Source organism: Delphinus delphis, chromosome 2 (assembly GCF_949987515.2).
Source record: "Delphinus delphis chromosome 2, mDelDel1.2, whole genome shotgun sequence".
In the NCBI taxonomy this organism is placed as follows: Eukaryota; Metazoa; Chordata; class Mammalia; order Artiodactyla; family Delphinidae; genus Delphinus; species Delphinus delphis.
In genome coordinates, this window is record NC_082684.1 from 1,231,813 (window position 1) to 1,258,838 (window position 27,026).

At 69.7% G+C, this 27,026-nt stretch overlaps 1 protein-coding gene across 3 annotated transcripts; it reads left to right on the top strand.

Annotated features, from left to right (window-relative positions):
- The first annotated feature begins 4,076 nt into the window (after nucleotides 1-4,076).
- JAG2 (jagged canonical Notch ligand 2) lies at nucleotides 4,077-26,537 on the top strand. 3 transcript variants are annotated; one of them, XM_060003814.1, is made up of 26 exons: nucleotides 4,077-4,174; nucleotides 4,347-4,697; nucleotides 11,952-12,009; nucleotides 13,827-14,078; nucleotides 14,234-14,294; nucleotides 17,664-17,794; nucleotides 17,903-18,022; nucleotides 18,170-18,283; nucleotides 18,460-18,573; nucleotides 18,690-18,803; nucleotides 18,883-18,929; nucleotides 19,029-19,199; nucleotides 19,989-20,139; nucleotides 20,242-20,394; nucleotides 20,615-20,728; nucleotides 20,985-21,098; nucleotides 21,191-21,304; nucleotides 21,438-21,554; nucleotides 21,982-22,009; nucleotides 22,091-22,176; nucleotides 22,521-22,634; nucleotides 22,727-22,842; nucleotides 23,216-23,464; nucleotides 24,041-24,172; nucleotides 25,552-25,711; nucleotides 25,984-26,537. In XM_060003814.1, the coding sequence occupies exons 1-26, from the start codon at nucleotides 4,109-4,111 to the stop codon at nucleotides 26,439-26,441; spliced, it is 3,705 nt and encodes a 1,234-aa protein (XP_059859797.1). In that variant the 5' UTR covers nucleotides 4,077-4,108; the 3' UTR covers nucleotides 26,442-26,537. The 3 variants fall into 3 exon arrangements, with proteins under 3 accessions (XP_059859797.1, XP_059859798.1, XP_059859799.1); XM_060003815.1 differs by lacking the exon at nucleotides 18,690-18,803; XM_060003816.1 differs by lacking the exons at nucleotides 4,077-4,174; nucleotides 4,347-4,697 and having other exon boundaries at nucleotides 11,962-12,009; nucleotides 13,829-14,078.
- The last annotated feature ends 489 nt before the right edge of the window (nucleotides 26,538-27,026 follow it).

Genomic DNA, 27,026 nt, shown 5'->3' on the forward strand with positions numbered 1-27,026 from the left:
AGGTGGGGCCTCCTGGGAGCCCAGCCCGGCACTGACACGCTGCTGGGGAGGGGCACTCAGGCACGGGTGTGCGTCCAGGGGGCCGGCAGGGTCGCGCTGCACTGGGGTCTTGAGCAGCCCAGCTCCGCCCCGTCCAGAGGAGGCCTAGTGGGCCGCCCCGGGCCCCAGGACACCTGGAGAATTCCCAGGGCAGCACGGCCCACCCTGCCTGTGTCTTGCGGACTGCCTGATACTCACCTGAGCTCCGCTGGCCTTCTGGGCTGGGCTGCAGGCGCTGCCCACCCTCTCAGAGGGGCCCCTAGTGGGTACTGGCTGGGGCTGGGGGCTGTCTGTGCCCTGGGGAGCATGCCGGGCTCCAGCCTGGCGGGGCGGGGGGTGGGGGCAGGGCCGTGGACTTGGGTGCAGTCCAGCCCCGCACTCTGCTTGGCAGCCCGACGGGGCGGGTCAGCAGGCACCGCCGCCGGACCTAATGGAGCTGGCATCCATTTCCCGGCACAGGGGTGGGGGGGCTGTAACCGGAAACTCCCCTCCCTGGCCGCTATATTTAGCACCGCAGAACACGGGCGGAAGCGCAGCTCACTCCTGAGCCCAGCCGGCTCTGTCCAAACGCCCAGCAGCTTGCACCCCGGCCTGGTCCTGAAGCCCCCTGGCCAGGCGGAGAGGCCTCCACCTCGTCCGTGCCTTGTCCGGCACAAGTTGAGACCCATCCCAGAACTCGCCTGGTGTCAGGCGCTTGGAGAGGGAGCCCTCGGGTTAGGGGGCAGGTGGGGCGGGGAGACTGAGGGGTGTTGTGGCCCAGTGGGCCCCAGAACAACGCTGGGGGTCCTCCTGGAAGAGGCAGGGCAGCCTGGCCCAGCAAGGGAAGAGGCAGGAGCCTGGCTGCCTCTGGATCTCCGGCCCTCTGGCCCAAGGGGTGCAGAAATCCCTGTAGGAGGGGACCCCAGGAGGGAGGATCCCCTCTGCCAGCAGCCCCAATGCCTTCCCTCAAGAGGCCAGCTTCGTGTCTTGAACCTCTCCTGGGTCCCTTAGGTCTGGGCTGTGGCTTCTAGGGGGCAGGAGGGGGAAGGGGACCATGAGCGCGAGGGGGTTTCTGTTCCCTGGGCCGGGAAGCAGGGACCCGTCCCATTCCCAAAGGGCCTGGCTGGAGGCAGATGGGGCCGGACCACTGTCTCCCCAGGGTCGCAGGGCGGGCGGGGGCTCCCTGTATCCCTGAGGCAGGGTTGGCCAGTGGGAAGGGCTCCAGGGCGGCCGCGTCCCCTGGCAGGTGGAGGTGGAACCTTGAGATGCGTGAGCATCCCTCACCGGTGCCTTCGTGCCGAAGACATCCCTGAGCAGGGGAAGAGCCTCAGCTGAAGCGCAGCAGCTTCTGGGACTGCCGCACAGCAAGCCCAGCGTCAGCCACACCACCCGCCGTGTGAGCTAGTCCAGGCCATCGTCTCCTCCCACAGCTGGCCAGGAGCAGGAAGCTTCGGACGAGGGAGGGGCGCACGGCGGGGGGCTCTTCTCCAGATTCCGCCTCTTACTTGCACTGGAAGTCCCCCCTCCTCCCCCTCTCCACAGCCAGGCCGGCCACCGGCCCCTCTCGTTTGCACTACGGCAGTGGCCGCCCATGGCCTCCCTGTCTGACCTCGCCCTGTGCTGCCCCTCCCCCCCAAGCCAGGGATCTTTGTGACAACGTAAATCACAAACGTGCAGGCCAACCCAGCTCAGCTGCTTTCTGTGACTTCCCGTCAGTCTTAGCAGGAAGACTCCAGCCAGGCAGGCCCAGCACAGCCGGCACTCACCACCACCTCCAGCCTCCCCCTCTGCCCCTCACCTGCTCTGCCCTGGCCATGTGTTCTCCTCAGCCCCAGGGCCTTTGCATGTGCTCTTCCCAGCCCCTCACCTGGCTGACCCTGGCCTGCCCTCTGGGTCTTAGCAGGCTTCTTCCCCATGTGCTGCTGCATGCCTCACCCTTACAGTTTGCTGTTCTGCATTGTTTGTCTATGTTCTCTGCCCACCCCACCCCCCAGCCCCCACTGGCTGTGTCAGCCTTGCTCACTGCTCGATGAGTGCAGGAGAGCGGTGGGTGTAGGACAGCGGGCATGGGCAGGGTTGGAGCCCTGGACCCCTGGGACAGAGCCTCCAGTACTCAGTACTGTCTCTGGGCCAGAGCAGAGGAGGAAGCCTCTCCCCGGGGAACCCCCTGTCCCCACAGCAGTAACCGCTGCCCACCCTCAGGAAGACAGCAACTGGAAGGCTCTGAACACAGCTCACATTCCCTTATTTGGTGGGGGTCACTGTGCATGGCGGTGCCTGGCTTGTGTCCTGCCCCCTCCCAGCCTACAGAGGGGCTCAGGTAGGGATGGGCGCTTGGAGTGAGCAAAGCCAGGCCCATTCCTTTAGGCCCCTGAGGCCTGGACCCGCAGGCTGGGCGGTGAAACCAGGGCATTAGGCCCCTTAGGCTGCTGCTGCGCCTACATATCCTAGTGTGAGAGGGGGCAGTGTCTGTGCTCCTGAGTTCCTTCTGCCATTGCCCTTGCCCCTGAACCTGGCCTCCTTCAAAGCTCTCTTCCTCCAGGAAGGCTTCCAGCCCCACGCCACCCCCCAAATTGTAGCAGTGACTAGCTCCAGGCAGGGGTTGCACCCCCAGCATCCAGCCCAGGGCCGGAGGAGCCAGGGGAATGAAGAAAGCCCAGTTACTACGGAGGTTGAGCGGGAAGACCCCTTTGGACCGAAGCGGTATCCCTAACGGCAAAGGCGAGCTCCAGCCCTGAAAGGGACGCTGACTGGCGGAGAGGCTGGGATGTTTGGAGACAAGGAGCCTCGGCGGGGGCGAGGCGAGGCGAGGTTACTCCAGTAGAGGGCAACAAGGTGATGACAGAGGGTGGGATATGGGGGCCTGGCGACCGGGACAGCAGCCGGAGCCTCTTTGGGCGGCCCTCACCTTGTCCATTTGGGGGTGCACTACCGTCCTTTATTCGCCCCGCCCCGCCCAAGCCCCGACACCCATCCTGGGCGTTCCTCGAAAGTATGGCCTGGCGAGCCCCGCACCAGCACCGAACTGGGCACACAGTCTGCGCGGAGGAACATTCGTTCCCTGGCTTCCTGACCCCCCCCTCCACCGGCAGTGAGGCGGGGAGGGCCGGGGCGTGGGAGGGGAGCAGCGCCCCCTGCGGCCGGAGTGGAGGTGGTTGGAGTGGAGGCGGTAGGAGCGGCACGGATGGGGGCACTCACAGGGGAAGGGAGTCGCGCAGTAGGGCCGGGCAGGCTCGGGTCCCAGGCCGCGCCTGCCCCGCGTGGGGCCGAGCCCTGATTTGTGCAGGAGGCAGCATCTCCTTTGGGACCGCGAGCAGCGCGGCGGCGGCGCACCGATAGGAGAGGACCACGGCGGTGACCTCAGGGGGCGCCCCACCCCCTGGCTCCTGACACCCGGCGGGGCTCGGGCGAGGGGAAGCCGCTTTGCGGCGCCCAGCACCACTCTCCCGGCTCGGCGGAGGCTTTAGTGGATCCGCCGCCGCCGCCGCCCCGCCGCCCGAGGGCGCCGGGAAGCGTGCGCCGGGTCCAGGCGCTGGCAGGAGGAGTCCTCCGCCGCCTTTAAATCCTGGGCGCCCCCGGCACCCCCCCGCAGCCCCACCCCGCGGCGCGGCCCCGCCCCCTCATGCATATGCAGGTACGCGGGTGACGAATGGGCGAGCGAGCTGTCAGTCTTGTCCCGAACTTGTTGGCTGCGGGCGCCGGGAGCGCGGGCGCGCAGAGCCGAGACCGGGACCCACCGCCGCCGCCGCCGCCGCCCGCTGCCACCGCCGCCGCCGCCGCCCGCCGTCGCCGCCGCCGCCCGCCGCCACCGCCGCCGCCGCCGCCGCGAGGGAGCTGGGTCGGCGCGGCACCCTGCGAGCCCGAGCGCCGCCGCCCCCGCGCGCCCGCAGCCCCAGCGCGCCCGCCGCCCGGGCCCGCGCGGCGCCGCCTCGACCCCGCCCGCCGCCGCCTCATCTGCCGCTGCCGCTGCCGCTGCCGCTGCTGCCGGCGCTCGGAGGGCGGGCGGGCGGGCGGGCGGGCACTGGGAGGCCGGGGCCGGGCGCGCAGGGGCGGCGGCGGCGGCGGGCCGGCGGGCGGGGTCGAGGAGGCGATGCGGGCGCGGGGCCGGGGGCGCCTGCCCCGGCAGCTGCTGCTGCTGTTGGCGCTCTGCGTGCAGGTGAGCGGGGGCGCGGACGGGGCGCACCGGGCCGTCCCTCGGGGTCGGCGGCACCGCTTGCGGGCGCCGCGGTTCGGAAGCCCTCGAGGCTGCGCGGCGGGTGGGGGCGGGGCGCCCCGGCTCGCGACCCCGGCCCGCGCTTCCCTGCGCTCTCTCTCTGCCTTATTTTTAGGCGGCGCGGCCCATGGGCTATTTCGAGCTGCAGCTGAGCGCGCTGCGGAACGTGAACGGGGAGCTGCTGAGCGGCGCCTGCTGTGACGGCGACGGCCGGACGACGCGCTCGGGGGGCTGCGGCCACGACGAGTGCGACACGTACGTGCGCGTGTGCCTCAAGGAGTACCAGGCCAAGGTGACGCCCACGGGGCCCTGCAGCTACGGCCACGGCGCCACGCCCGTGCTGGGCGGCAACTCCTTCTACCTGCCGCCGGTGGGCGCCGCGGGGGACCGGGCGCGGGCCCGGGCCCGGGCCGGAGGCGACCAGGACCCGGGTCTCGTCGTCATCCCCTTCCAGTTCGCCTGGCCGGTACGTGCGCCCCCACCCCCCTCCCCCAGCCCTCCCCTCCCTCGGCGCCCGGCTCCCGGCCCCGCCCTGCCCGCAGCCCCTCGGCCCCTCGGCCTCCCCGCACCTGCGGCCCCGGCCGTAAGTGCGAGCCTCGCGCGCCCGGACCCTGCGGGTGGGGCCGGCAGGGGGCGCCGCGCGGCGTGCGGACCCCGGGCGCCTGCTCCGTGGGGCCGGGTCCGCGCCCGGCCACGTGGGCGCGCGGGGGTCGCGGCCGGGCGGGGTGGCCTCGGCCCGCGTGCACGGCCGCCCGCGGCGTGTGCCTGCGTCGCCCTGCGCGTGTCTGTCTGGGTGGGGAGGCGCGGCCAGGCGCCTCGGGCCTGGGCAGGCCGGGGAGGCATGTGCGCCGCGCGTGCTGGGGCTGGTCTGGGGCAGGCCCCGGCGGAGCCGCCTGGGCCCTTGGCCAGCCTGCGCCCGCCCTGCAGTTTCCTGGATGCCCGGGGGCGGGGGTGGGGGGTGGCAGCTCCGGCGGGCACCGGGGGGACCTGGGCCCGGGCAGACCTAGGGCACGTGTGCTGGTGGCAGCCTTTGCTCCTGGCCCAGATCCGGGGGGAAGGTTCAGTGGGCCCTGGTGCAGTGATTCTTTGTCAGGTTTCTTACATCTTGCAGTCTTGGGTTTTAGGTTTTATTCTTTTGTGGGAGCGGCCTTGGGGCTGGCCTGGCAGGCAGGAGCCTTGGGCCTGAGAATGCTGGTAGGGATGTGGTTCATCACCGTGGGCTGCAGGGAGCTGTGGTCGCGCAGGTGGAGGCTTCCTGCTGCCTGATGTGGCCCTCCCAGGTCTTTGTGCTGCTTGCATGGAACTGGGTGGGGGCAGGGATGAGAGAGGACCCTGTAAAGCGGGGCCTCGGTGTGCAGGAGCAGGTACCCGCAGCTGGGGTGGGTCTGGCTATAGCAGAATGCCAGGCTCCGACTGAGAGGCTGTCCTTCTGACTAAGGACCTTTGGCTGGACCAGCCAGCGGGAGCCAACAGGAGTATGTCCGCCTGATGTCTTGGTCCTGGAAGAGACGGGGGGTTGAGGCCGGGCTGGTTGAAGTTGGGCCCGACGCCCTCCTCCCCCACCCGGCTCTGAGCGCTGTGCTGGCACCTTCTCCTCTGCCTGGGCCGGGGGCCTCCCCTGTCCTATTTACCCCCTTCCTGACCCCTGGCTACACGCCCCTGGGGCCACAGCCCTACCCCCACATACCTGGCTGGCCTCTGGGGTCTCCCTTGACCCTGGGGCCTCAGGCGGGGAATGTGTCCCTGGGGTGGAAACGGCAGGGGCGGCCTGGGAGGCCCCGGGCGCCGGGATGAGCCCAGCCCCCTCGCCCCCGCAGCGGCGCGGCAGGCAGGTCTGAGCAGGGCCCGCAGCCTGTCATCTGCGCTTGGGCCGGAGCCAGCTCGGTTCGAAATCGCTACCTGAGGATGTGTTTTCGGCTCGAGTTGGCAGCAGTGGCCGTGGGGGCAGGGAGGCCTGGAGGAATGTGGCGGGCCAACGCGTGTCCCTCAGGCGCTTGGCCCCGCTGGCCGGCCAGGGGTGGAACGGGACGGGGCAGGCCCTGGTCTCCCCAGGCAGGAGCCTGCAGACTGGGCACCGGGTCCTGGGCCAGCTCCCCTCCCTTCCTCCTGCCCCCAGCTGGGTCCTCTCGGAATGAGCAGGTGGCCCACCCTCCGGTCGGGGGTGAGGCTGGGGGGCAGCCGTGTGCTTGGGGGGCTGCACTTGTCCTCTTCTCCCTGCCAGTGGTGTGGTCTGGCTGCCAGGCCTGCAGCCGGCGCGGCGATGCCAGCGCCCTGGTATTTCCGCTCGGCCGGCAGCAGCCCTGGGGCCACACTGCCTGTGCTGCTGCAAGCCCAGCTCCGTCCCGTGAGCTGGGGTGAGTTGAGCTGGGGCGAGTTTGGAACCCAGTGTGCCCACTAGGGCCCTTGACCCTGGCCGGAGAAAGTGAGGACTGTGTTTGGTGCCCTGGGAACCGAGGAGGGGGCCGGGCCTTGCCTCGGGGCTTCAGGTGGGAGGGCGCCCGTTCAGGACCCTGGAGTAGGGGTGTGAGCGGGGCCTTGAAGGCGGCTGCAGGTGCACGGGTGTGGGGAGCCGCCCTCCTGCACCCGACCCAGGCTCCTGGAGGGGGAGCGCCCCCGTGCGCCGCTGCCCCAGGCCTGGCTGGGGCGCCCTGACCTGGCCGCGTGGGCCCGGGTCCTGCGCCGTCCACCGCCTGTGGTTTCAGGTTGGTGTCGGGCTTAGTTTTCTGGAGAGGGGCGTGTCCAGGGTCTTGGAGGTGAGGGAGGTGGGGTCAGCCTGGGTGTGAGGCCTGCCTCTTCTCTGCTCATCCGGCCCCATGGATGTCTGTATGTGTCCCGCTGGTCCCCGCAGGAGGTGGGTGATGCCGTGTCGGCCCCAGCGCCTGGCCTGTAGCTGGTAGGGCGGAGGCCACTTTTGGTCACGTGTGTGTGCACGTGCGCACGCGAGTTCTCTGGGTGTGGTAGGTGGCCACTGGGGGTGTTGGAGGGGCCGGGTGGGGCTGGCCGATGGAGGTGCAGTATGGCATCGGGGGTCCTGAGTGAGGGGGCCTGCTGCCTAGCTAGAGGCCGCACCTGCCTACTTGTTTGCGCTCTGGTAGCGGGGACCCCCGGAGCTGGCCCGCAGGTCGAGGGCCCCTCTCCTGGAGCGCGCCCTGTGGGTTCGAGGGGGTGGCACAGATGGCTGCTCGTGAAGGCCAAGCTGGAGTCGTGAGGAGAACCGAGGTGGGCCTGGGCCTGATCCCGTTGCTGACGGTGTAGCCAACCTGAGATGATGGGCCAGAGCAGGTCCTGGGACCTGGCCGTGTGGTGCAGCTGTGTGGGCGTGTGGGCGGGGGACAGGGCTGCAGGGCTCAGTGCCCAGCCTGGCCTTCCAGCTGGCCTAGTCTCCCCGCTTCATCGCCGGCTGCCCATCAGAAGGCCAGAGTCCCTTGCGGGGTCTGTGATGTGCTCAGGGGTGGGCAAGGGACTTGGGCCAGTCGGGGGCATGCACACCCAAGGGGGAGGTCTGCCCAGCCCCCCCACGTCCGACTGCCAATGGGGCTTGTCAGCGGCGCGAGCCCCCATCCCAAGGTGGGCCAGGCCAAGGTCTGCGCCTGGGAGCGCCTAAGCTGCCCTGGGTGGTGTCTGACACCGCCCTCCGTGTGCTCCCGACCCCCAAGGAGCTGGGGACTGGAGTGGGGGCTAACGTGGACCCTGGCCCTTTCCCCACACTGCTCCTGGGGCCTCCTCTGCCCCCTTCCTCTCCATACCTTCCCACTGGGGCCTTGGGGTCCTGCCCAGGTGACCTGCTCCGTGCCGTCACCTGCCCTGTACTTCAGGGGTCTTGGTCGAGGCTTTGATACTGGGGCAGCAGGGCGGGGCTCTCGGGCAAAGTGGGGACACCGGGAGGGCTGCACCAGCCAGTGGAGCGCTTGGATACGGGCGGGGGTTTTGTCCCTGGGCCTGAGAGGTGGGTTGGGGAGCGAGGCTGCGGCGTGGCAACGAGGAACTTGCTGGAGGGTGTGGGCAGCGGCTCCTTGGAGGGTTGGGGACTTTCAGGGAGCCTCTCAGGGGTAGTGTCTGGCTGAGGGCAGGCTGGGCCAGTGAGGGGTTTCCTGGTGGAGACAGGCATCTCTAATCCTCAGGCCTGAGCCAGGGTCCACGTCCCCCCAGACCCCAGGTACACTGGGGTCCTCATCCCCCGGCTACCGTGAGCCTGGTGTGACCAGGGTCGACCTGACTGTGGGCTTTGCAGCCCCGCGACGTGCGTGTGATGAGGTGTCGTGAGACCGTGGGCTGCCGGCCCGCAGTGGGGTGGGAGGGGCACGCCCAGGCAAGGCCCTGTCTGGTCCCTGGTGCGGAGTGTGGGTGTCTGGCTTCCCTTTGGGGAGGCCTGCGGTCCGCTCCTCCTGCGGGGGTGCAGGGGCCCAGCGCCTTGAGGGGAGGCGGCCCCCTCCCCTCCCTGTCGGGTGACAATGGAGGCAGAGGCTTGGGCCTTTCTGAAGCTCGGGTTTCAGGAAACGTATCTGTGCTTAGAGCTCCTGGCGCCGGCGTGAAGCTCTGCTCCGTGGGGGGCCGGGCGCTGATGCAGGGTGCTGTGGGAGAGGAGCCAGGGCAGCAGGTCCAGGGTCTGTGCTAGGCCTTCTTGGCCTGGGGTGTCCTGGGCCGTGGGGTGTGGCACATCCGGCCCCACGTCTGCCCTGTGCCATTTCCATGTCTGAGGGCGGCTGCCCCATCATCCTTTCTGGGGGGTCAGACAAAGGGTTTGGACCTGGCCTTGGGGGTGGGCCAGGAAGAAGGCCGTGGTTGGGCTGGGATTCTGGTGTGGGTAGGTCAGGGCGGGCTTCCTGGAAGAGGTGTGGCTGGGTCTTCAGGGACTAATGCCAGCCGGCTGGGTGGGCCTCTCGAGGTTGGGCAGGCTGGTGGCCCAACTGTGCCTGGCCAGGGGTGTTCCCCTGCCTGCTTCCTAAGGAACCCGCCCCCGGCCCCTAGCTGTCATCAACCCTGCCCAGGCGCCCACCCCCCCAGCCCGGTCCCTGGGATGACAGTGTGCCCTCCGAGGCCTCCCGTCCAGGCCTGTTGCCTTTTTCCTGTTCTGTAGAGACCTGGGGTTGACAAAGCCCTGCCGGGCCCATGGCCCACAAGGCAGCAGCAGTGGAATGAAAGGTTGCCATTTGCAGGAGGGAAACTGAGTCCTAGAGGCCAGTCGGGAGGAGGAGAGGAGGTGCCGCCCCACCCAGTGGCTCAGGTTCTCTCTGGATGACTTCCTGCCGTCCAGGTGTAGGGAACCCAGCTGGCGGGCGGTGGGGCCCTCGCGGGTGGGCGGGCAGCACATGTCCCCGCGGGAGCAGGTAACCGGAGCCCTGGGCTCTGGCGAAGGTGGCGGTAATCCTACCTGAGTGGCTGGCGTGGGGTTTCCTGGGAGCCAGGAGGCGCTCCCTACTCCCCGAAGCCCAGGTGTGGGGAGGTGGACTCCGGCTGCCCCAAGGGGTGAGCGCCCTGTGGGATGGGCAGCCCGGCCTGGGGCGTTCCTCCACCTGCCCTACTGGGGGCCTTGACCGCCATGGTCCCGCCCTCTTGGGCGCAGCCCGTGTCAGCTCCTTGCTTCCTCCTGTGTCCTTTATAGCCCGTTCTGTCAGGTAGCCAGCACGACTGCTGAAGCCCCGTTGGTCTCTGGCCTCATTCAGACCCACCTGGCAGCCACCCACTTTGCTCCAAAGCGTTAGCACCAAGACTGGCACAGGGGCTGGCAGCCCCGCCGTCTGACTCTGGGACCCCTGTTCCCACGTCCCTGCTCTTCCAGCCCGAGGCCCTGCCACACGGCTTCTTCCCGTACTCTGCAGCCTCAAGCCCAGAGGCACCCTCTCCGCGGCCTGCCCTGACCCCCTTTTAGAACAGCAGCTCCGTGCCCCGCTGACTCACCCGTCTGCCGGGAGCATTCCAGGCAGGGGGATGGAGCCGTGTGTGCAAAGGCCCAGGGGCAGGGTGGGCGTGCTGGGTACCTGTGAGGAGGGCGCACGCCACGGGGAGCCCCAAGAGGGCTGAGCAGTGGGGGACATGTGGACAGAGCCCTGGGGATCACTGGGGCTCCTGTGAACGGGGGTGTGGAGGCCCCAGTGTCTGCTGGGAGCCCTTCTGGTGGAGATGGGCAGCCTGGGCACGGATCCTGATGGCCTGGCAGAGGGCGGTGGCAGGAGTGAGGGAATGGGTTTCAGGGAGACTCAAGAGGTGGGATTGAGAGCCTGGGGACAGCTCCATGGGGGTGAGGGGCGGGCTTCTAGAAGGATGGAGGGTGGTTCCCCGCTTCCCGCTCATGCTTCTTGGGTGGGTGTGGGTCCTAGGGTGGCGGCTGTGAGCATGAACTCCTGCGGGTCGTCCAGGGGTGTCTGGGAGACAGCTGCGGGGGGGCTGGGCTCAGGGCAGGGGCAGCGGCGTAGGTGAGCTGAGCGAAGTTGAGGGTGGGCACGTGTGTCCTGGGCCCTGAGGCCGTGTCGTGGGAGGGGCGGGAAGAAGAAGGGCAGCTGGAGGCACGGGGTAGGGGACAAGAGGAGGGTCTCCGAGGGAGGACCACGCTTGGGTGTCCAGGGGCTGTGGGTGTGATTGGATGTGGCAGGCAGCCCACGGGGAGCTGCCTGGGGCCGGGATGTGGGGGACGGCAGAGCCAGGGCTGAGTGGGGTGGGGTGCCAGCAGGCAGCTGCAGGGGCGAAGAAACCAGCCTGCAGGGGCTGGGAGATGGGGGTGCCGAGGGTGGGGAGGCGTGTGGCCTCCCCAGGGCGGTAGCCCTCGGGCAGGAAGCCGGCCAGCCCGTGTCCCAGACGTGGCCCCGTCCTGTGAGCCCCCAGCCCAGGTGGGGCGAGGGCCGGGGGGGTGGTAGTCGGCGCCTTTGTGGCTGGCCCGAGAGGGGGCCGAGCAGCGTGGAGCGGGGAGCCACGGAGGGTCCCGGCCGGGGAAGAGCTGGGCAGGGAGGGGTCAGGCGAGGCGCGAGTTTGTGCCGGGAGCGACTGGCTGTCTTCACGGCCGGGCGGGGCGGTGGTGTCCTGGGGTTGCTTAGTGACGTCAGCCCATCATTTGCCTGGTGCCCGAGGGCTGGATGGTCTTGGGGGCAGGGAGGGGGAGAGAGCATAGGCTGAGGCTGCCTTGGGCAGTCCCTGGGCCTCAGTTTCCCTATCTGTGCAGCAGGGGCCACTTTCCGGGTCTTGGGTGAAGCAGGCTAGTGGGGCAGACGTTTACTATGTCCCGGGGCGGGGGGGCGGGTGGCACCAGCGCTTGGGCCTGCCCCTGCCATCCCGTGGCCTGGTGACGGGGCATCGTCCCTCCCGGGCAGGCTGGGGGTGGGACCTCCTGTTCCCCACGGTGGGTTGGGCCCCTGTGAGCTGCCGAGGGGCCTCCCGCTCGACCCCCTCTGGTCCCCGGCCACCTGGCCCCCCTGTCTGCAGCTGCTCCAGCTGTGCCCACCTTCTGCCCGCTGCTCTGTCTGGGTCACTCTTCCTTCTCTCCGTCCTGACCCAAGCCGGTCAGGCTCGCCGGTGGGCCACGAAGCTGCGGGAGCCACGAGCTCACACCCCCTGAGCCTTCGTGACCCGGAGGGGCAGTCCTCCTCCAGGGGGTCATCTCGGAGTCTGCTGAGGAGACCCCTCCTCAGAGCTGAGGGATAAAGTGGGGGTGTGGCCGAGGCGTGGTGGTGGGAGGGTTGGGCTGGGGCAGGGCCTCGGGTACCTGACGGGCCCCTCCTTGTGTCTGCAGCGCTCCTTCACCCTCATCGTGGAGGCCTGGGACTGGGACAACGACACCACCCCGGATGGTGAGTTAGCCCCGGCTGGGTGGACTGCTGCCTGCAGGGCCTCCCTCAGGGCACTGGGAGGCTGACCCCCTCGTTCACGGAGATGCACGTAGCCAGGTTCCTGGTCCTTTGCCTGCTGGGGACAAAGGCCCATGTGGCAGGAAAGCTGCCTCTACCCTGAGGATCTTCGTGCTGTTTCCCTTTTTGCCCTGGCTGCCAGGAAGCTCTGCCACACTTGTGATTTGCTGAGCTGCGCGTGCACTGCCCTCCTCCCCAGTCTCAGCTTCCTCTGTGTTGTTCTGATGGGCGTGTGTCCTCACTGAGGGCCGAGGGCCGCACCTGGGCCTCCCCAGCACTCCCGTAGCCTGCTGATGCCCAGACCCAAGCTTGTTCTTTTGAGGCCGGGTCAGTGGCACAGCGGAGTGGTTCGCTGCTGAGAGCTCTCTTTGGCTTTCTGAGCCCCTCTCTGCCCATCTGCCCTGGAACTTGGGGCTTGGTGGCCCTCCCCCGCAGGCTCACCTGGTGGCCGGCCGACCTTGCATGGCGTCTGCGGGGCCCTGTGGTGGTGGGGCAGAGAGGTTTTCCGTGGACAAACGGGGAAGAGCATTTGCCTGTGCGGCAGGAGCAGTAAATGGCAAGGCCCTGGGGCAGGAGTGAGCCCGGTGCATCTGGAGAAGAGCATGGGGCCCTCACGTCAGGGGTGGAGGCAGCGATTAGGTCAGCAAGGCCGGGGTCAGGTCGCGGAGGCTTCGTGGGCTGGCTTCCTCCTGGAGCGGGGTCGCTCAGGCTGCTGCTGGAGGGCGGGTTGCAGGGCCGGCGTGGAGATGGGTGAGGAGGCGGTTGTGTGAACGCAGGTGGCGGTTGGGGGTGCTGGGACCAGGAGCAGCCTGCGGGGTGAGAGGGGCTCCGGTCGCTCTGAAGGCCAAGGCACGGGGCTTGCTGGTGGGTTGGACGTGGTGAGAGCGGGCAGGGGTGGCCTGAGCAGCCGCAGGGCCGAGAAGCTGTCGTGCGGACGGGCCGGAGCCCAGTTTGGACATGCCGCGTTTGGGAGCAGTGTCACGTGGGCAGTTGGCTGCCGAGGCAGACCGAGCCCCTGGGTCCCACGGGTGACGACGCTGTGGGGACGCAGAGGAGCCGCTGGAAGCGGCGGTCAGCGGGGCTGGGCGGGCGTGGGGACAGGCTGCCCAGGGCAGGAGTGTTCCCTGAAGGAGGGCGGGGATGGGTCGGCCCAGGGAGAGACGCTTCAGGGAGGGGCCTGGCCTTTCCTGTAGCTCGGGGGTGGGGGGGTGCACGGGATCTTTAGCCTCTTACTGCAGACTTCCCCAAACTGGTACGAGTGTGTAGGGAGACGTACCACGAGCCCTGTGCCTGTTGCCAGCTCAGGGCGTTTGCGCCCACGCGGCAGCTTGGTTTGAAGGGAGGCCCAGCCATCGGGTCGCTGGATCCATGCGTGCTCGGGGCCGAGGGAGGCTTGTTCTCAGATGGGCAGTAGTGAGTGGTGCGGCTGCTGCCGGGAAGGCCCTTAGAGAGAAGGGGTCCCGGCAGGGGCGGGAGGGTGGCCAGAGACGTCCACTGGCGAGGGGTGGGCGTGGTGCCCGGTGGCAGTGCCGGTGGGAGCAGGCCGCGGGCTGCGGGGCACAGGCGGGGTCACCCACACCCAGCCCTGCCGGCCCCGCCTGCGTTAGCGGGGCAGGAGGCCGCTCTAGCCCCGCGCTTCCTGCGGTGGCCCTGCTGTCCCGGCTCTGTGGCCTGGGCCGCTGGCCGCGTGGTTTGGCGGGCTGTGCGCCTCCGAGGGGGATGTGGCGGCTGAGCCAGCTCACTCTGCCGCCCCCCCCAAGAGGAACTGCTGATCGAGCGGGTGTCGCACGCGGGCATGATCAACCCGGAGGACCGCTGGAAGAGCCTGCATTTCAGCGGCCACGTGGCACACCTGGAGCTGAAGATCCGTGTGCGCTGCGACGAGAACTACTACAGCGCCACCTGCAACAAGTTCTGCCGGCCCCGCAACGACTTCTTCGGCCACTACACCTGCGACCAGTACGGCAACAAGGCCTGCATGGACGGCTGGATGGGCAAGGAGTGCAAGGAGGGTGAGCGGGCTGTGCAGGGCCACGCGGAGGGGCCACGCGGAGGGCTGTGCGGGGTGCCACCTGGAGGCCCCCACCCCCACCCCGTGCCTGCCTCAGGGCTGTGGGGGCCCGTGCATGGCTGGCAGCAGCGGCGCCTCTCTGATCTCTCTCTGCAGCCGTGTGTAAGCAAGGATGTAACCTGCTCCACGGGGGATGCTCCGTGCCTGGGGAGTGCAGGTGAGTGAGTGCCGGGCGCCTGCCCCGTCTCTGCTCTCCAGGCACACCTGCTCCCTCAGCGGGGTTTGTCTGAGCGCCTGCCGTGGACACGGTGCTGGGGAGCTGGGTGTCGGGGCCGCATGAGTGGGGACACGGGCCCTGCTCCCATGCAGCTTGTAATCGGCACAGGGACGCCCGTGGCCTCAGAGCCTGGGCGTGCCGGACAGTGATAGCCCCACGAGGACAGGGGGGCGGGGGCCTGGGGAGGGGGCGGCCAGGGCCGTTTCACGTAACTGGGTTGGGATGGTCTTACACAAGGGGCAGAGGCCGGGAGGCAGAGAGCCGCCCGAGGGCAGGTGTCTGCAGCACAGGAGGTGCGGAGGGCACAGCGGCTTGTGCTTGTGGGTGGAGGACAGGGAGGGTGGTGAGTGTGGGGGGACCTAGAAAAGAAGGGGGTGCTGCTGCAGGGCTTGGAGCTGAGCGAGGTGGGATGGAAGGACCAGAGCAGCTGCTGTGTGGGTGGGGCCAGGCTGGGGAGGGGGTGTGTGATGGTGACAGTCCAGTGGGAGGTGGAAGGGTGGGCAGGTCCTGCAGACGTCCTGGAGTGGAAGCGGGGGGGATCGGGGAGGACCCCAAGCCTTCTATACCCTGTGCCACTGGACACGGGGATGGGCTCAGGCGCCGCAGGCAGGGGTGAGAGCAGCAGGTGCTCCGCCCCGCCCTGCCCTGGGTTTGTGGGGAGAGGCCTGGCCCGAGACAGGGATGGGCCCCTGAGGCACACGGCCGGTGTTGACAGCCTCCGGGGGCAGCCGGAGAGGAGAAGAGGTCCAGGAGCCGGTCCCAGCCTCCTGCTGGTGACAGTGTACGATGAGCTGGCAGAGGCCACCGGGCAGTGACCCAGGGTTGGCCGGGGTCAGAGGGAACCAGAGAGCGAGGGGTCCCCGCAGCCTCATGCAGACAGTGGAGGCCGTCGGAGACCTCGACTGGGGGAAGGTAGAGTTGCCGGCTCGGGCAGGGTCTGGTGGCTGTGGGAAGGGAGGAGTAGTCCTGCCAGGTAGTGAGCAGAGAAGCGGGGGTTGGGACAGCCGGAGGGGCGGGGCCAGGCTTCGGGGCCAGGACGGCTTAGAGCGGGGCTCTCTAGGGTGTGTGAGCAAGGGCGGGCGCCGGGGGTGCGTGAGGATGGCCCGGGAGCTGGGCCTGGGGGACCAGGTGCGTGCTCAGGGGCGAGCCCCTGGGAGGGGCCCGCACCTTGGCAGAGAGATGAGCAGGTGCAGTGAGTGAGGCCTGTGCCCCAGCCTTGGGTCTCACTCATCCCAGGACCCCTTCTGGAGGGCGGGTTTGCTCCCAGGTGTGTTTTTCAGATAAGGGCGCTAAGCAGAGAAATTTAGTAAGTCCCCCGTTGAGTTTGGACAGGGAGGGCAGTGTTTGGGATCCAGGGCCGGGACGGGAGGGTGACCCTCTGCTCGTCCTGTGGTGGCTTTGGCCTGGGAAGTGGCATGTGGAGCAGACCCGCCAGTCCCAGGGCAGGGAGGCGGGCAGGCTGCCCAGGGATAGGCAGGGGGCTAGGGCTGCACCCACCCGGCCACTCACTCTGCCAGGTTTCAGACAAGCTGAGTGGATCTCCAAGTGGCGTGGGGAGCACAGTGCCGGTGAGAGGGCACCTGGGGGCCTGGCCCAGGGTGGGCTCATGTCTTGAGGGACAGGTACCTCCAGGAACCAGATCCTGGGTGGGGGACTGAGTGCAGCACTGCTCTCTGCCCTGGGCAGGGCCCTCCCCTGAAGCCCTGCCCTGTGACCCGTGTGGTGGGCATGAGCCCTGGGACTCGGGGCAGACGGGTCCCCACCTGGGTCGTGAGCACAAGGGGCAGGGCCGTGCTAGCGGCTCTGGGTGGCCGGTGACGGAGCAGCCGGGTGGGAGGAGGGTGGGAGAGGCCCGCCCTCCACTGCAGTGTGGGCTGTGCCGGAAGGCGCGGAGGGGGCGGGGGGGGGGGGTGCGGCGCGGGACGCTTGGGACAGAGGCTTTAGGTGAGCCCTAGCCGCCTCTCTCCCTGGCCTGTGGGTGAGGCCCAGCTGCCGCCCGTGGCTCAGGGCTCAGGTTTCAGCGCAGGACAAACCCCCACCGGATGCTGCGGAGATGGCCGTGCCTTCCTGCCGTCTCCTCCCTGGGCTTCTGGGGCCAGGAAAGCTGGGGTGGGGGGGCGTGGAGAGGGCTGCCCCACCCAGGGCCGAGAGCACGCCCGAGGGACCCTCGTGCTCCCTGGCAGGGGTCCCCCGGAGGGAGGGTGGTGGGTGGGGGCGTGTGGCCCAGGCGGGCACACACACCGCGCGCCCCGCCCCCGGGTACGGGGGGGCTGGAGGAGCCCCTTCTCACCGGCCTTGGTTTCCCTGTCCTGCACTGGCTGAGCTGGCCGCGTCCCTGCTGGGTGCCGTGGGCCACGGGGGCGGCCCGGGAAGGGCCGTGGCTCTTTCCTTTTCCAAAAATAAATCCACGTGGTGGCTGATGGCACGGACGTCACTCCATCCTGCAGGACGAAGTTCTAGGGAGGGTCCCCTGGGGGTCACGTCCAGGGCCTGAAGGGCAGCCCGCCGGGCCCTGGGGCGTCCAGCACAGGGTGCTGGTCTCTCTCCCCCGAGAGCAGTGCCCCCGGCTGGCTGAGCTCCGGGCCCTCGCTGACGGCCTGGGCGTCTTTCTGCCCCTCCTCCTGAAGGACTTCCCACAGAGGACGTTGGCCCACAGCTCAGGCAGGGCCCGGCCTCGGGGTCGTGGCCTTGGAGCCAGGAGGCCTTTCGAGGCCATTTGCCGGGAGCGGGTGACTCTAGCCCAGGAGCTGCCCTGAACCTGGCTTCTCTCAGGGCTGGACTGGGGCGGCCTGTGGGCCTCAGTGTCCCCATCTGTGAGATGCGCCCGTGGTTGGGCCTTGTGGAGAGAGAAGTTACTGCCCTTGAGTCCCAGGTGAGGTCACGTGCTGCGCCCAAGGTTACCGGCTGGGGCCAGGCCAGGAGTCCTTTCCTGATGCCCCGCTGGCCTGCCCAGGCCTGGCAGCACCTGGCCCTCTCATTCCTGGGGTCCCGGCAGCGCCTTCCTTTCCTGGCGCTTGCTCTCGGGGCCCTGCTTGGGGTGAGTCCCAAAATAGCTCCGGGAGGAGTGACTGGACAGCTGCGGCCAACCGTGCGAGGCCAGCGGCCGGGAGTGCCGTGACGGTGCGGGCTGGCCGGCGGGACCGTAACCCCCGCCTGGCCCGGGGCCCGTTCCAGTTCAAAGGCTGAGGCTGCCGGCCCTGGGCGGCCCATGTGACTCTGCGCCCGTGTCCCCAGGCCACCCTGGGAGCGGCCAGAGCTCGCGGGGTCCGCTGTTACACACGTGGCCTCGCGGCCCTCGGCTTTCCCCAGGTGCAGCTATGGCTGGCAGGGGAGATTCTGCGACGAGTGCGTCCCGTACCCGGGCTGCGTGCACGGCAGCTGTGTGGAGCCCTGGCAGTGCAGCTGCGAGACCAACTGGGGCGGCCTGCTCTGCAACAAAGGTGCGCCTGGTGGGCGAGGGGCGGGTGGCGAGGCCCCAGGTAGGCGCCTCGGGGAGGGAGGGAGCGAGGGGCTCGGTCTGCTCCCTGAGCGCGCACCCCCGCCCCCAGACCTGAACTACTGCGGCAGCCACCACCCCTGTACCAACGGGGGCACGTGCATCAACGCGGAGCCTGACCAGTACCGCTGTGCCTGCCCCGACGGCTACTCGGGCAAGAACTGCGAGCGGGGTACGTCGGGGCCGGGCGCCGGCCGGGCCCACCTCTGGCCTGTTGTGCGGCAGGCACCCCCCCGCTCCCACCTCGGGGCCTTGGGGGCTTGGGGAGGAAGGAGGGGGCCTGGGCCGCCACACCCACTTTCCGTGGTTCTCAACACAGCCGAGCACGCCTGCGCCTCGAACCCGTGTGCCAACGGGGGCTCTTGCCACGAGGTGCCCTCAGGCTTCGAGTGCCACTGCCCCTCCGGCTGGAGCGGGCCCACCTGTGCGCTTGGTGAGTGCCCACTCCAGTGCCTCTGGGGCACTCAGCCTGGCGTCTGAGGGGTCTGGAGGGTAGGGGTGGAGTGGCCGCGTCCACGTGGGTGGCAGTGGTCAGGGGAGGGGTGGCAGGAAGAGCCAGGCCCGTGTCCCTCCTTCCCACCCCACACCTCTCTCTCTGATCCTCTGCAGACATCGACGAGTGCACCTCCAACCCGTGTGCGGCAGGGGGCACCTGCGTAGACCAGGTGGACGGCTTCGAGTGCATCTGTCCCGAGCAGTGGGGGGGAGCCACCTGCCAGCTGGGTAAGGGGCCCGCGGGGCGCGTGTGTGCATGGGCTGTGCGCTGGGCATGCGCTGCTGCTGCGGGTGCCGGGGCAGGTGGGGCCTGGGCCCCATCGCTGCCCTTGTCTCGTTCACAGACGCCAATGAGTGTGAAGGGAAGCCGTGCCTTAATGCTTTTTCTTGCAAAAACCTGATTGGTGGCTATTACTGTGATTGCATCCCGGGCTGGAAGGGCACCAACTGTCATATCAGTCAGTACGGGTGGGCGGGCGCAGGTGGGCGGGGCTGGGGGAGAGGGAGTCCCAGCCGTAACCGTGCCTCTGCCCGCAGACGTCAACGACTGTGGGGGCCAGTGTCAGCACGGCGGCACCTGCAAGGTGAGGGCCGGTCCGTGCCGTGCGCGCACGTGGGGGGAGTGTCGGGGGAGCCGCCCGCGGGGGTGGCTGCGGGAGGTTCACCCCCCCCACTCCCCCCAGGACCTGGTGAACGGCTACCAGTGCGTGTGCCCACGGGGCTTCGGGGGCCGGCACTGTGAGCGCCAGCTGGACGAATGTGCCAGCAGCCCCTGCCACGTCGGCCTCTGCGAGGACCTGGTCGACGGCTTCCGCTGCCACTGCCCCCAGGGCTTCTCGGGGCCGCTCTGCGAGGTGAGGCCTGCGTGTGCTGCCCGCCTCCCCCTCCTCCAGCCGCTGCCCGGGTGGCCCGTCCGAGTGGCCAAGACGGGCCACAGTGGCCGTCGGCCCTGCAGAGGGTCCGGGCTGCCTTTCTGGGCAGGGGCAGAGCAGGGTCGCAGGGTCACTGCCTGTCATGATGAGCCTCTCCTGGTGGGGTGGGCCGGGAGCCCTGGCAGGTCAGCCGGCTGCCCCAAGCCCTGTCTGTCTGATTCCCACAGTGGCTGGAGCACCTGGGCCCCTGAAAGAGGGGCCCTAGGGTGGGGTGGGGGTGCCGCACGCGGGTCTGAGGAGAGGCTCGCGCACCCACCGCCCTCTGACCTGCCCTGGCCGTTGCAGGGGAGACTAGTGGGGCTGCAGGGGTGCAAGGGGCGGGTCTCCTGGCCAGCAGGCTTCCTGGGGCCCAGGATAGAGGTCCTGTCCAGCGCCGTGGAGCCTGGCGGTGACGCTTCTGGGAAGGACCCACAGACGGGGCTCAGGGTGGCCCTGGTGGCTGGGGAGGGGGGCCGATAGCTGGCCTTCCTGCCAGTAGGAGGGGCGAAGGCCGGATGCAGCGGAAGAGGGCTGCCCTGGAGGCGAGGGTGGTGGGAGGGGCCTGGCCAGGCTGGGTTGGGCGGCCCTCCAGGCTGTGGCTGCAGAGGCCTGGCTGTCTAGTCCAGGTGGGGCCTGGACCTTGGGGTTCCTTGTACGGACGCCAGCGAGGCCTGGCTCATTGTCCAGCGCCAACAGTAGGGCCTGGGCTCTCGTGGGTGCCCCGCCCCCCAGGTGGACGTTGACTTCTGCCAGCCGAGCCCCTGCCAGAACGGGGCCCGCTGCTATAACCTGGAGGGCGACTACTACTGTGCATGCCCCGAAGATGTGGGCGGCAAGAACTGCTCCGAGCCCCGGGAGCCATGCCCTGGGGGGGCCTGCAGAGGTGGGTGCAGTGTGGGCGGGGCCTGAGGGGGTGGAGTGGGGTGAGGTGAGAGGTAGGTGGGGTCTGCAGAGGTGGGGCTGACCCCTCCCATCTCTGTGGCAGTGGTCGATGGCTGCGGGTTCGAGGTGGGGACCAGGGTGGCCCGCGTGGCCCCCACCGGCGTGTGTGGCCCCCATGGACACTGCATCAGCCAGCCTGGGGGCAACTTCTCCTGTGTCTGTGACAGCGGCTTCACAGGCACCTACTGCCACGAGAGTGAGTGGCTGTGGGCGGGGGCTGGGGGGGGCCCGGGGGGCCGGAGGGACCGGGGGCTGGGAGGGGCCCGGGGGGCCGGGGGGGCCGGGGGCTGGGAGGGGCCCGGGGGGCCGGAGGGGCCGGGGGCTGGGAGGGGCCCGGGGGGCCGGGGGGGCCGGGGGCTGGGAGGGGCCCGGGGGGCCGGAGGCCTGGGGACCTGGCTCACGCCCGCCTCCTGCAGACATCGACGACTGCCTCGGCCAGCCGTGCCGCAACGGGGGCACCTGCATCGACGAGGTGGACACCTTCCGCTGCTTCTGCCCCAGCGGCTGGGAGGGCGAGCTCTGCGACACCAGTGAGTGGGCCGTGCTGCCCCTCCCTCGGGCCCCACGTGGCCTGTCACCGGGCACCTCAGTGGCCCCAGGTGGTCACCGGCTCCACGTGGCGAGTTGGTGACCGGAGCGGGGGGTGTGTGTGTGTGGGGCGGAGGGGCACACGCTTGCCCTCCCCACGCCCTCTGTCTCTCCCTGGCCCAGCTCCGGCGCCTCCTCCCCCGGGCAGCCCTCCCTGAGCGCCGGTGACCCCCCGCTGACCGGCGTCCTCACCCCCAGATCCCAACGACTGCCTTCCCGATCCCTGCCACAGCCGCGGCCGTTGCTACGACCTGGTCAACGACTTCTACTGCGCGTGTGACGATGGTTGGAAGGGCAAGACCTGCCACTCACGTGAGTGCCCGCGCGCCCCTGCTGCGCTGGGGCTGCCTACCGGGATGCCGCCCGCTGCTCCGGGCGCCCCCTGAGCGGCCGTGTGCCCGCAGGTGAGTTCCAGTGTGACGCCTACACCTGCAGCAACGGCGGCACGTGCTACGACAGCGGCGACACCTTCCGCTGCGCCTGCCCCCCGGGCTGGAAGGGCAGCACCTGCACGGTCGGTGAGGCGCCCCGAGGGCACGCTGGCCCTGCCTGCCCCTCGCTGTCTGGGGTGGAGGCGTGGGGTGGAGCCCCGGTCTGCCCAGCCCGGGTGAAAGCCCCCCGCCTCCTTCCTCTCCTCCTCCGCCCTTGCAGCTAAGAGCAGCAGCTGCCTGCCCAACCCCTGCGGGAACGGGGGCACCTGTGTGGGCAGCGGGGACTCCTTCTCCTGCATCTGCCGGGACGGCTGGGAGGGCCGCACCTGCGCGCACAGTGAGCCCGTGGGCGTGGGCGGGACCCACTTCTCTCTCCCACAGCTTCCGGGCCTGTTCCCTCTCGAGCCTGCCTCACAGACCTGCCCTTGCACTTGGCCACCAAAGTCCAGTTGAACCCCAAGATCTGCCGTGCCCCCTCCAGCACCCCCCGAGCCCCGCAGCCCAGCCCCCTCCCCTGTGTTCTGCCCTCTGTCCGTCTCCCGCCAGCCACTCGCCCTGTGGCCTGGGCGTGCTGCTCGCGCACCCCACCCTCCTAGGCCAGTCCCCTCCAGGACGGGCTCTCCTCCCAGAGCGGCCCTGGCCCCCAGCCTCCAGCCTGGTCACGGTGGGCTGGCTGGGGAGCTCGGTATCCTCCCGCCCTGCATGCCTGGGGTGCCAGGCGGGTGGATGCCGTGCCTACTGTCCTCTCTTTTCCGCAAACACAGATACCAACGACTGCAATCCCCTGCCTTGGTGAGTGGCAGCCCCTGAGGCGGGCTGGCCGGGGAGCTCGGCCTGTCCCGGGCCCCCTGACACCCGCCCTCTCCCCTGCAGCTACAACGGCGGTGTCTGCGTGGACGGCGTCAACTGGTTCCGCTGCGAGTGTGCGCCGGGCTTCGCGGGCCCTGACTGCCGCATCAGTGAGGGGCCGGGGGGCACCGGGCGGGCAGTGCTGTGGGACCCCAGCCTTCGGAGCTGCTCCCACCTCACCCTGAGCCGCAGTTTCCTTTGTCTGTCCCCCGCCACCCGGCAAGGGGCAGACCCTAGTTTGGGTTGAGGTCTTAGTACCCAGAGGCCGCCCCCCTCCACCCGTCCCAGAGGCAGATGGGGGTGGTGCTTAAGCCTCGGGCTGGTGACAGTGACGGCGCCAGGCCCAGCCCAGAGGGCCCCCGAGGGCAGCCCGAGGCCCCAGCTGGCCGGGGGCTGCTCCTCCCACTTGCCAGGGCCTCCCGTGCTGCCCGACGAGCCGCCGCTTTCCCCGCAGACATTGACGAGTGCCAGTCCTCACCCTGCGCCTACGGGGCCACGTGTGTGGACGAGATCAACGGCTACCGCTGCAGCTGCCCTCCTGGCCGGGCCGGCCCGCGGTGCCAGGAGGGTAGGTGGGGGGACGTCGTGGGCGAGGGCCGTGCCTGGGGGGGCAGGGTGAGACCCGGCCGTCACGGCTGCCCCCACCTCTCCTCCCCGCAGTGACTGTGTTCGGGAGGTCCTGCTGGTCCCAGGGAGTGCCCTTCCCTCATGGGGGCTCCTGGGTGGAGGACTGTAACAGCTGCCGCTGCCTGGACGGCCGCCGGGCTTGCAGCAAGGTACAGGGGACTCCTGCCCCAGAGCCTCTCCGGCCGGCCCTGCCTTGCCTCCCCGCACTGCCCTGCTGGGTGTCCAGTGCCCTGGGGTCCCCGTCATTCATCCGTGACCCTGTTGCTCAGCCTGGGAGGGTGCTGGGGGAGGGGGACGGGTGAGCCGGGCTCCAGAGGACCTGGGCCTGCCCTGCCCTGCCCTGCCCTGCTCTGGTGGGGTCCTTCTGGTGCCACGTTCAACCTGGGAGCGCTGGGGGTCCCCCGGGTGGGCCCTCGCCGCCCCCCCCCCCGCCCTGCCCTGGGACTCACTGACCAGACCGTGTCTTTCCCCCTCCCCCGCGTGGTGCTGTTGTGTTTGCGGGTCCCATCTGCGTGTGCCCAGGTGTGGTGCGGCCGGAAGCCCTGCCTGCTGGCTGGCCGGCCTGACGCCCTGAGCACCCAGTGCCCACCTGGGCAGCGGTGCCAGGAGAAGGCCCCGGGCCAGTGCCTGCAGCCGCCCTGCATGGCCTGGGGGGAGTGTGGCGCGGAGGAGCCCTTGCTGCCCAGCACCCCTTGCCGGCCGCGCTCCGGCCACCTGGACAACAACTGCGCCCGCCTCACCCTGCACTTCAACCGCGACCAGGTGCCCCAGGTGAGTGGCGCTGTCCACCGCGCACTGCGAAGGTCTGCAGAGCCCCGGCGCCGCATCCTTCCTCCAGTGGCCACCGAGATGGCCCGAGACCCCTGCTGGCGGCCTGGCGCCTGTGGGGTCGGGGAGGCTGCGGAGCCTGGCCGAGCGCGCTCGGATGAGGGGAAGTGTTGGTCCCAGGGGCGTGGCCAGGAGTGGCCAGCCTGGGCCGAGGTGCCTGTTCCTCCAGTTGTCCCAGGGACCTGGGCTGAAGGTGGCCTCAAGGGAGGCTGGGGCAGCCCACAGCTCCTCGGGCACTTCTCACTCAGGCCGCATCCCCGTCTTTACGTCTCTGTGGCCTGAGCACCGGGTGAGACCCCACCCAGCCCTGACCGTGGTGGTGGTCTGTGTCGTGGGTGAGGGGGCACAGGACCGCTGTGGGAGCCAGTGCCCCCCCCACTCCCCCCCGCATCCCTGCTCTGCTCCCTCAGACAGCGTGTAAGGCGTGTCCCACCACCTGCCCAAGGTGCCAGCCGGGGGTGAACACCCTCAGATTCTCGGTCCCTGGGCCGTGCTCACGTGCAGCCCGTCTTTGCTCAGGGCACCACCGTGGGCGCCGTCTGCTCAGGGATCCGCGCTCTACCAGCCACGCGGGCGGTGGCCCGGGACCGCCTGCTCGTGCTGCTCTGTGACCGGCCGTCCTCAGAGGCCAGCGCGGTGGAGGTGGCTATGGTGGGTACTGGCAGGCGGGGTGGGCACCCTTGTTCAGCGCTCCCCTCTCCAGGGCCCTCCTCTGCACGTGTGCCTGGCGGGGACTGGGGCAGAGGGCCCAGGCCAGGCTGGCTCCCAGGTACTTGGGGACACGGGGTGACCACAGACCCGGGAGTCCGCTCCGGCACAGTTGCGCGGCGAAGGGCTGTGGCCACTCCCCGTGCCCTTGCTGGAGGCCGGCGGAGCCGGGGCGGGCCTGCAGGAGAGGCACCGTCAGCCCGGTGAGGGGAGGAGGAGGGGCCAGGCAGGGCGCGTGTGCAGCTCCGTGGGGCCCGCGTACAGCTGGGACTCTGGGCAGGGGTCCCCAGAACTGTGGGAGGCACCGAGTGACAGCAGGAGTCGGGGTACAGAGGCAGCGCCCAGAGAGGGAAGGAGAGTGGCCGGGGGCCAAGGTGGACAGCGACGGGGTGTAGCTGGAGGATCCCCTGAGAGCAGGGCAGGGAGCGTGAGGAAGCTCCTAGGCCCGGGGCCTCCGGACGGGGAACCCTCAGGTGGGACCCTGACTCGAGACCGTGGGGGTCGGTTGTGGCCTGGGTGCGGCGCTGAGGCCAGGGCCTGCCCGACCGGACGGGGTGGGCGGGACTGTGGGTGGAGCCTCCTTTTTCTGTTGCCCCGGCTGCCCCCGGCTCCCTGCTTCACCTGTGCTGTGTCCTCTGGTGTCTGTGGCAGCAGGGGTGCCCGTGGTGTCAGGCCGCCTTGGGGTGTGTGGTCAGGGCCTGGCCACCTGCCCGGGCCCTCGGCTCAGTGGGTGTCCTTGGGGCCCTGCTCAGGGGCCCAATGTAAACGGGCACCGCAGGGTCTGGGGAGGCTGTGGTTGGGGGCGTGCGGGGAGAGACAAGGGGGTAGGGGCAGGGCAGCTTCTCGGGGTGCTGGCTGGGTGCCGGTGTTGGGGCAGCAGGGCCGCACGGTGCCGGCAGGGCTCGGGGGAGTGCTGGGTTTGTGGCACCCTCTGGACTCTAGGCATGGCTGCCTGGGGCTGGGAGCCTACCCGCAGGGACAGCCGTCCCAGCCCCAGGTGCAGGGGATCCAGACCAGACCTCACCCGCCTCCCCGTGAACTGCCCGGCGTGGGGCGACCCCCCGCCCTTTGATGAGCCTCCCTCCAGGAAGCCTTGGGGCCGCAGGTTCCCAAGCCCCGCGCTCTGCTCCAGGACGGCCCTGCTCGTGGGACCACAGCCACCCGCATCCCTCCTTGCCCCTGATCGAGAGCCGTGGCCTGGACGGGAACCTCAGTGTGCCCTGGGGCTGCACACGGGGCCAGGCACGCTGTCCCACTGGGGGTGGGGGTCCCAGGCCTCCGGACGCGGGCGCGCTGCCCCTCAGCTCTGTCCTCTGCCTCAGTCCTTCAGCCCGGCACGCCGCGACCTGCCGGACAGCAGTCTGATCCAGAGTGCAGCTCGAGCCATCGTGGCGGCCATCACCCGACAGGGGAACAGCTCGCTGCTGCTGGCTGTCACCGAGGTCAAGGTGGAGACGGTCGTCGTGGGCAGCTCCTCCACGGGTGAGAAGGAGGAGGGGGGCCGCCTCTCGGCCCCGGGCCGCGGGGATCTTTCAGGCACGTGGGGCTTGGAGGGGAGGGGCTGCGAATCGTCCTGGCCCTGCCGGGGGGCCGTGCATTCCGATCCACAAAGCGCTGCAACTGCTTTGCACCTGCCAGCGAAGGGCCCCCAGCCCCCCACGCACCCCTCCCCAGCCCCGATCCTGGGACCCTCCCCACCACCGGGAGCCGGAGGACCCTCGCCCGACGGTCCCCTCGCGGCGTCCCCGCCCCAGGTCTGCTGGTGTCGGTGCTGTGCGGCGTGTTCAGCATGCTGTGTCTGGTGTGCGTGGCTGTCTGCGTGTGGTGGACCCGCAAGCGCAGGAAAGAGCGAGAGAGGAGCCGGCTGCCGCGGGAGGAGGGCGCCAACAACCAGTGGGCCCCGCTCAACCCCATCCGCAACCCCATCGAGCGGCCGGGTGGCCCCAAGGACGTGCTGTTCCCCTGCAAGAACTTCACGCCAGCCCCGCGCAGGGTGGGTGAGGCGCTGCCCGGGCCGGCAGGCAGCAGGGAGGACGAGGAGCCCGGCCGCGGCGAGGACGACGCTCCGGAGGCCGAGAAGTTCCTCTCGCGCAAGTTCACCAAAGACCCCGGCTGCTCGCCTGGGAGGCCGGCCCTCTGGGCCTCAGGCCCTAAGGTGGACAACCGCGCCGTTGGGAGCCTCGGCGCCACGTGCCGTGCCGTCCGGGAGTAGGGCTGCGGCCGCCAGCTGGGCCGGGACCCAGGGCCCCTCGCCGGGTGCCACGCCACCCGCCGGACCACAGGAGGCCGAGGCCGTGTGCATAGTTCCTTTATTTTGTGTAAAAAAAAAAACACCAAAAACGAAAAGCAGATGTTTATTTTCTATGTTTCTTTAAGCTTGTATAAATTATTGGGTAACTGTCAGGCGGAAAACAACGCAGTATTCTCGGGTAGTTGCTATTTTTGTAACGTTTCTGTGTGTCGCACTCGCCGTGTGGCAGGAAAAAGCAAGGATGTCTGTGTTCTCACCAAATCGTCGAGCGTTTGTTCCCAGAGGTGGTGCACTGTTTACAGAATCTTCCTTTATTCCTCACTTGGGGTTCTCAGTGGCTCCAGGCCAAAGAGCCAGTGGGACCCATGGCTGTCGGTGGGACCACCCGAGGCTGACAGCGGGACCCGTGGCTCTCAGTGGGACCTGTGATGTTCGGCGTGGCCCATGGCTGTCGGTGGGACCTGCGGTTGCAGTGGGGCTTGAGGTCATTGGTGGGGCCCGTGGCGGTCGGCATGGCCTGAGGCTCGTGGGCAGACCCTCGCCAGC

Excerpts from the sequence above, each read along its gene's own strand:
- JAG2 (XM_060003814.1), top strand. The coding sequence starts at position 4,109 with ATGCGGGCGCGGGGCCGGGGGCGCCTGCCCCGGCAGCTGCTGCTGCTG. Across the intron at positions 20,729-20,984 it reads GGGCGAGCTCTGCGACACCA|ATCCCAACGACTGCCTTCCC; the intron begins GTGAGTGGGCCG and ends CCTCACCCCCAG. Across the intron at positions 22,010-22,090 it reads GACTGCAATCCCCTGCCTTG|CTACAACGGCGGTGTCTGCG; the intron begins GTGAGTGGCAGC and ends TCTCCCCTGCAG.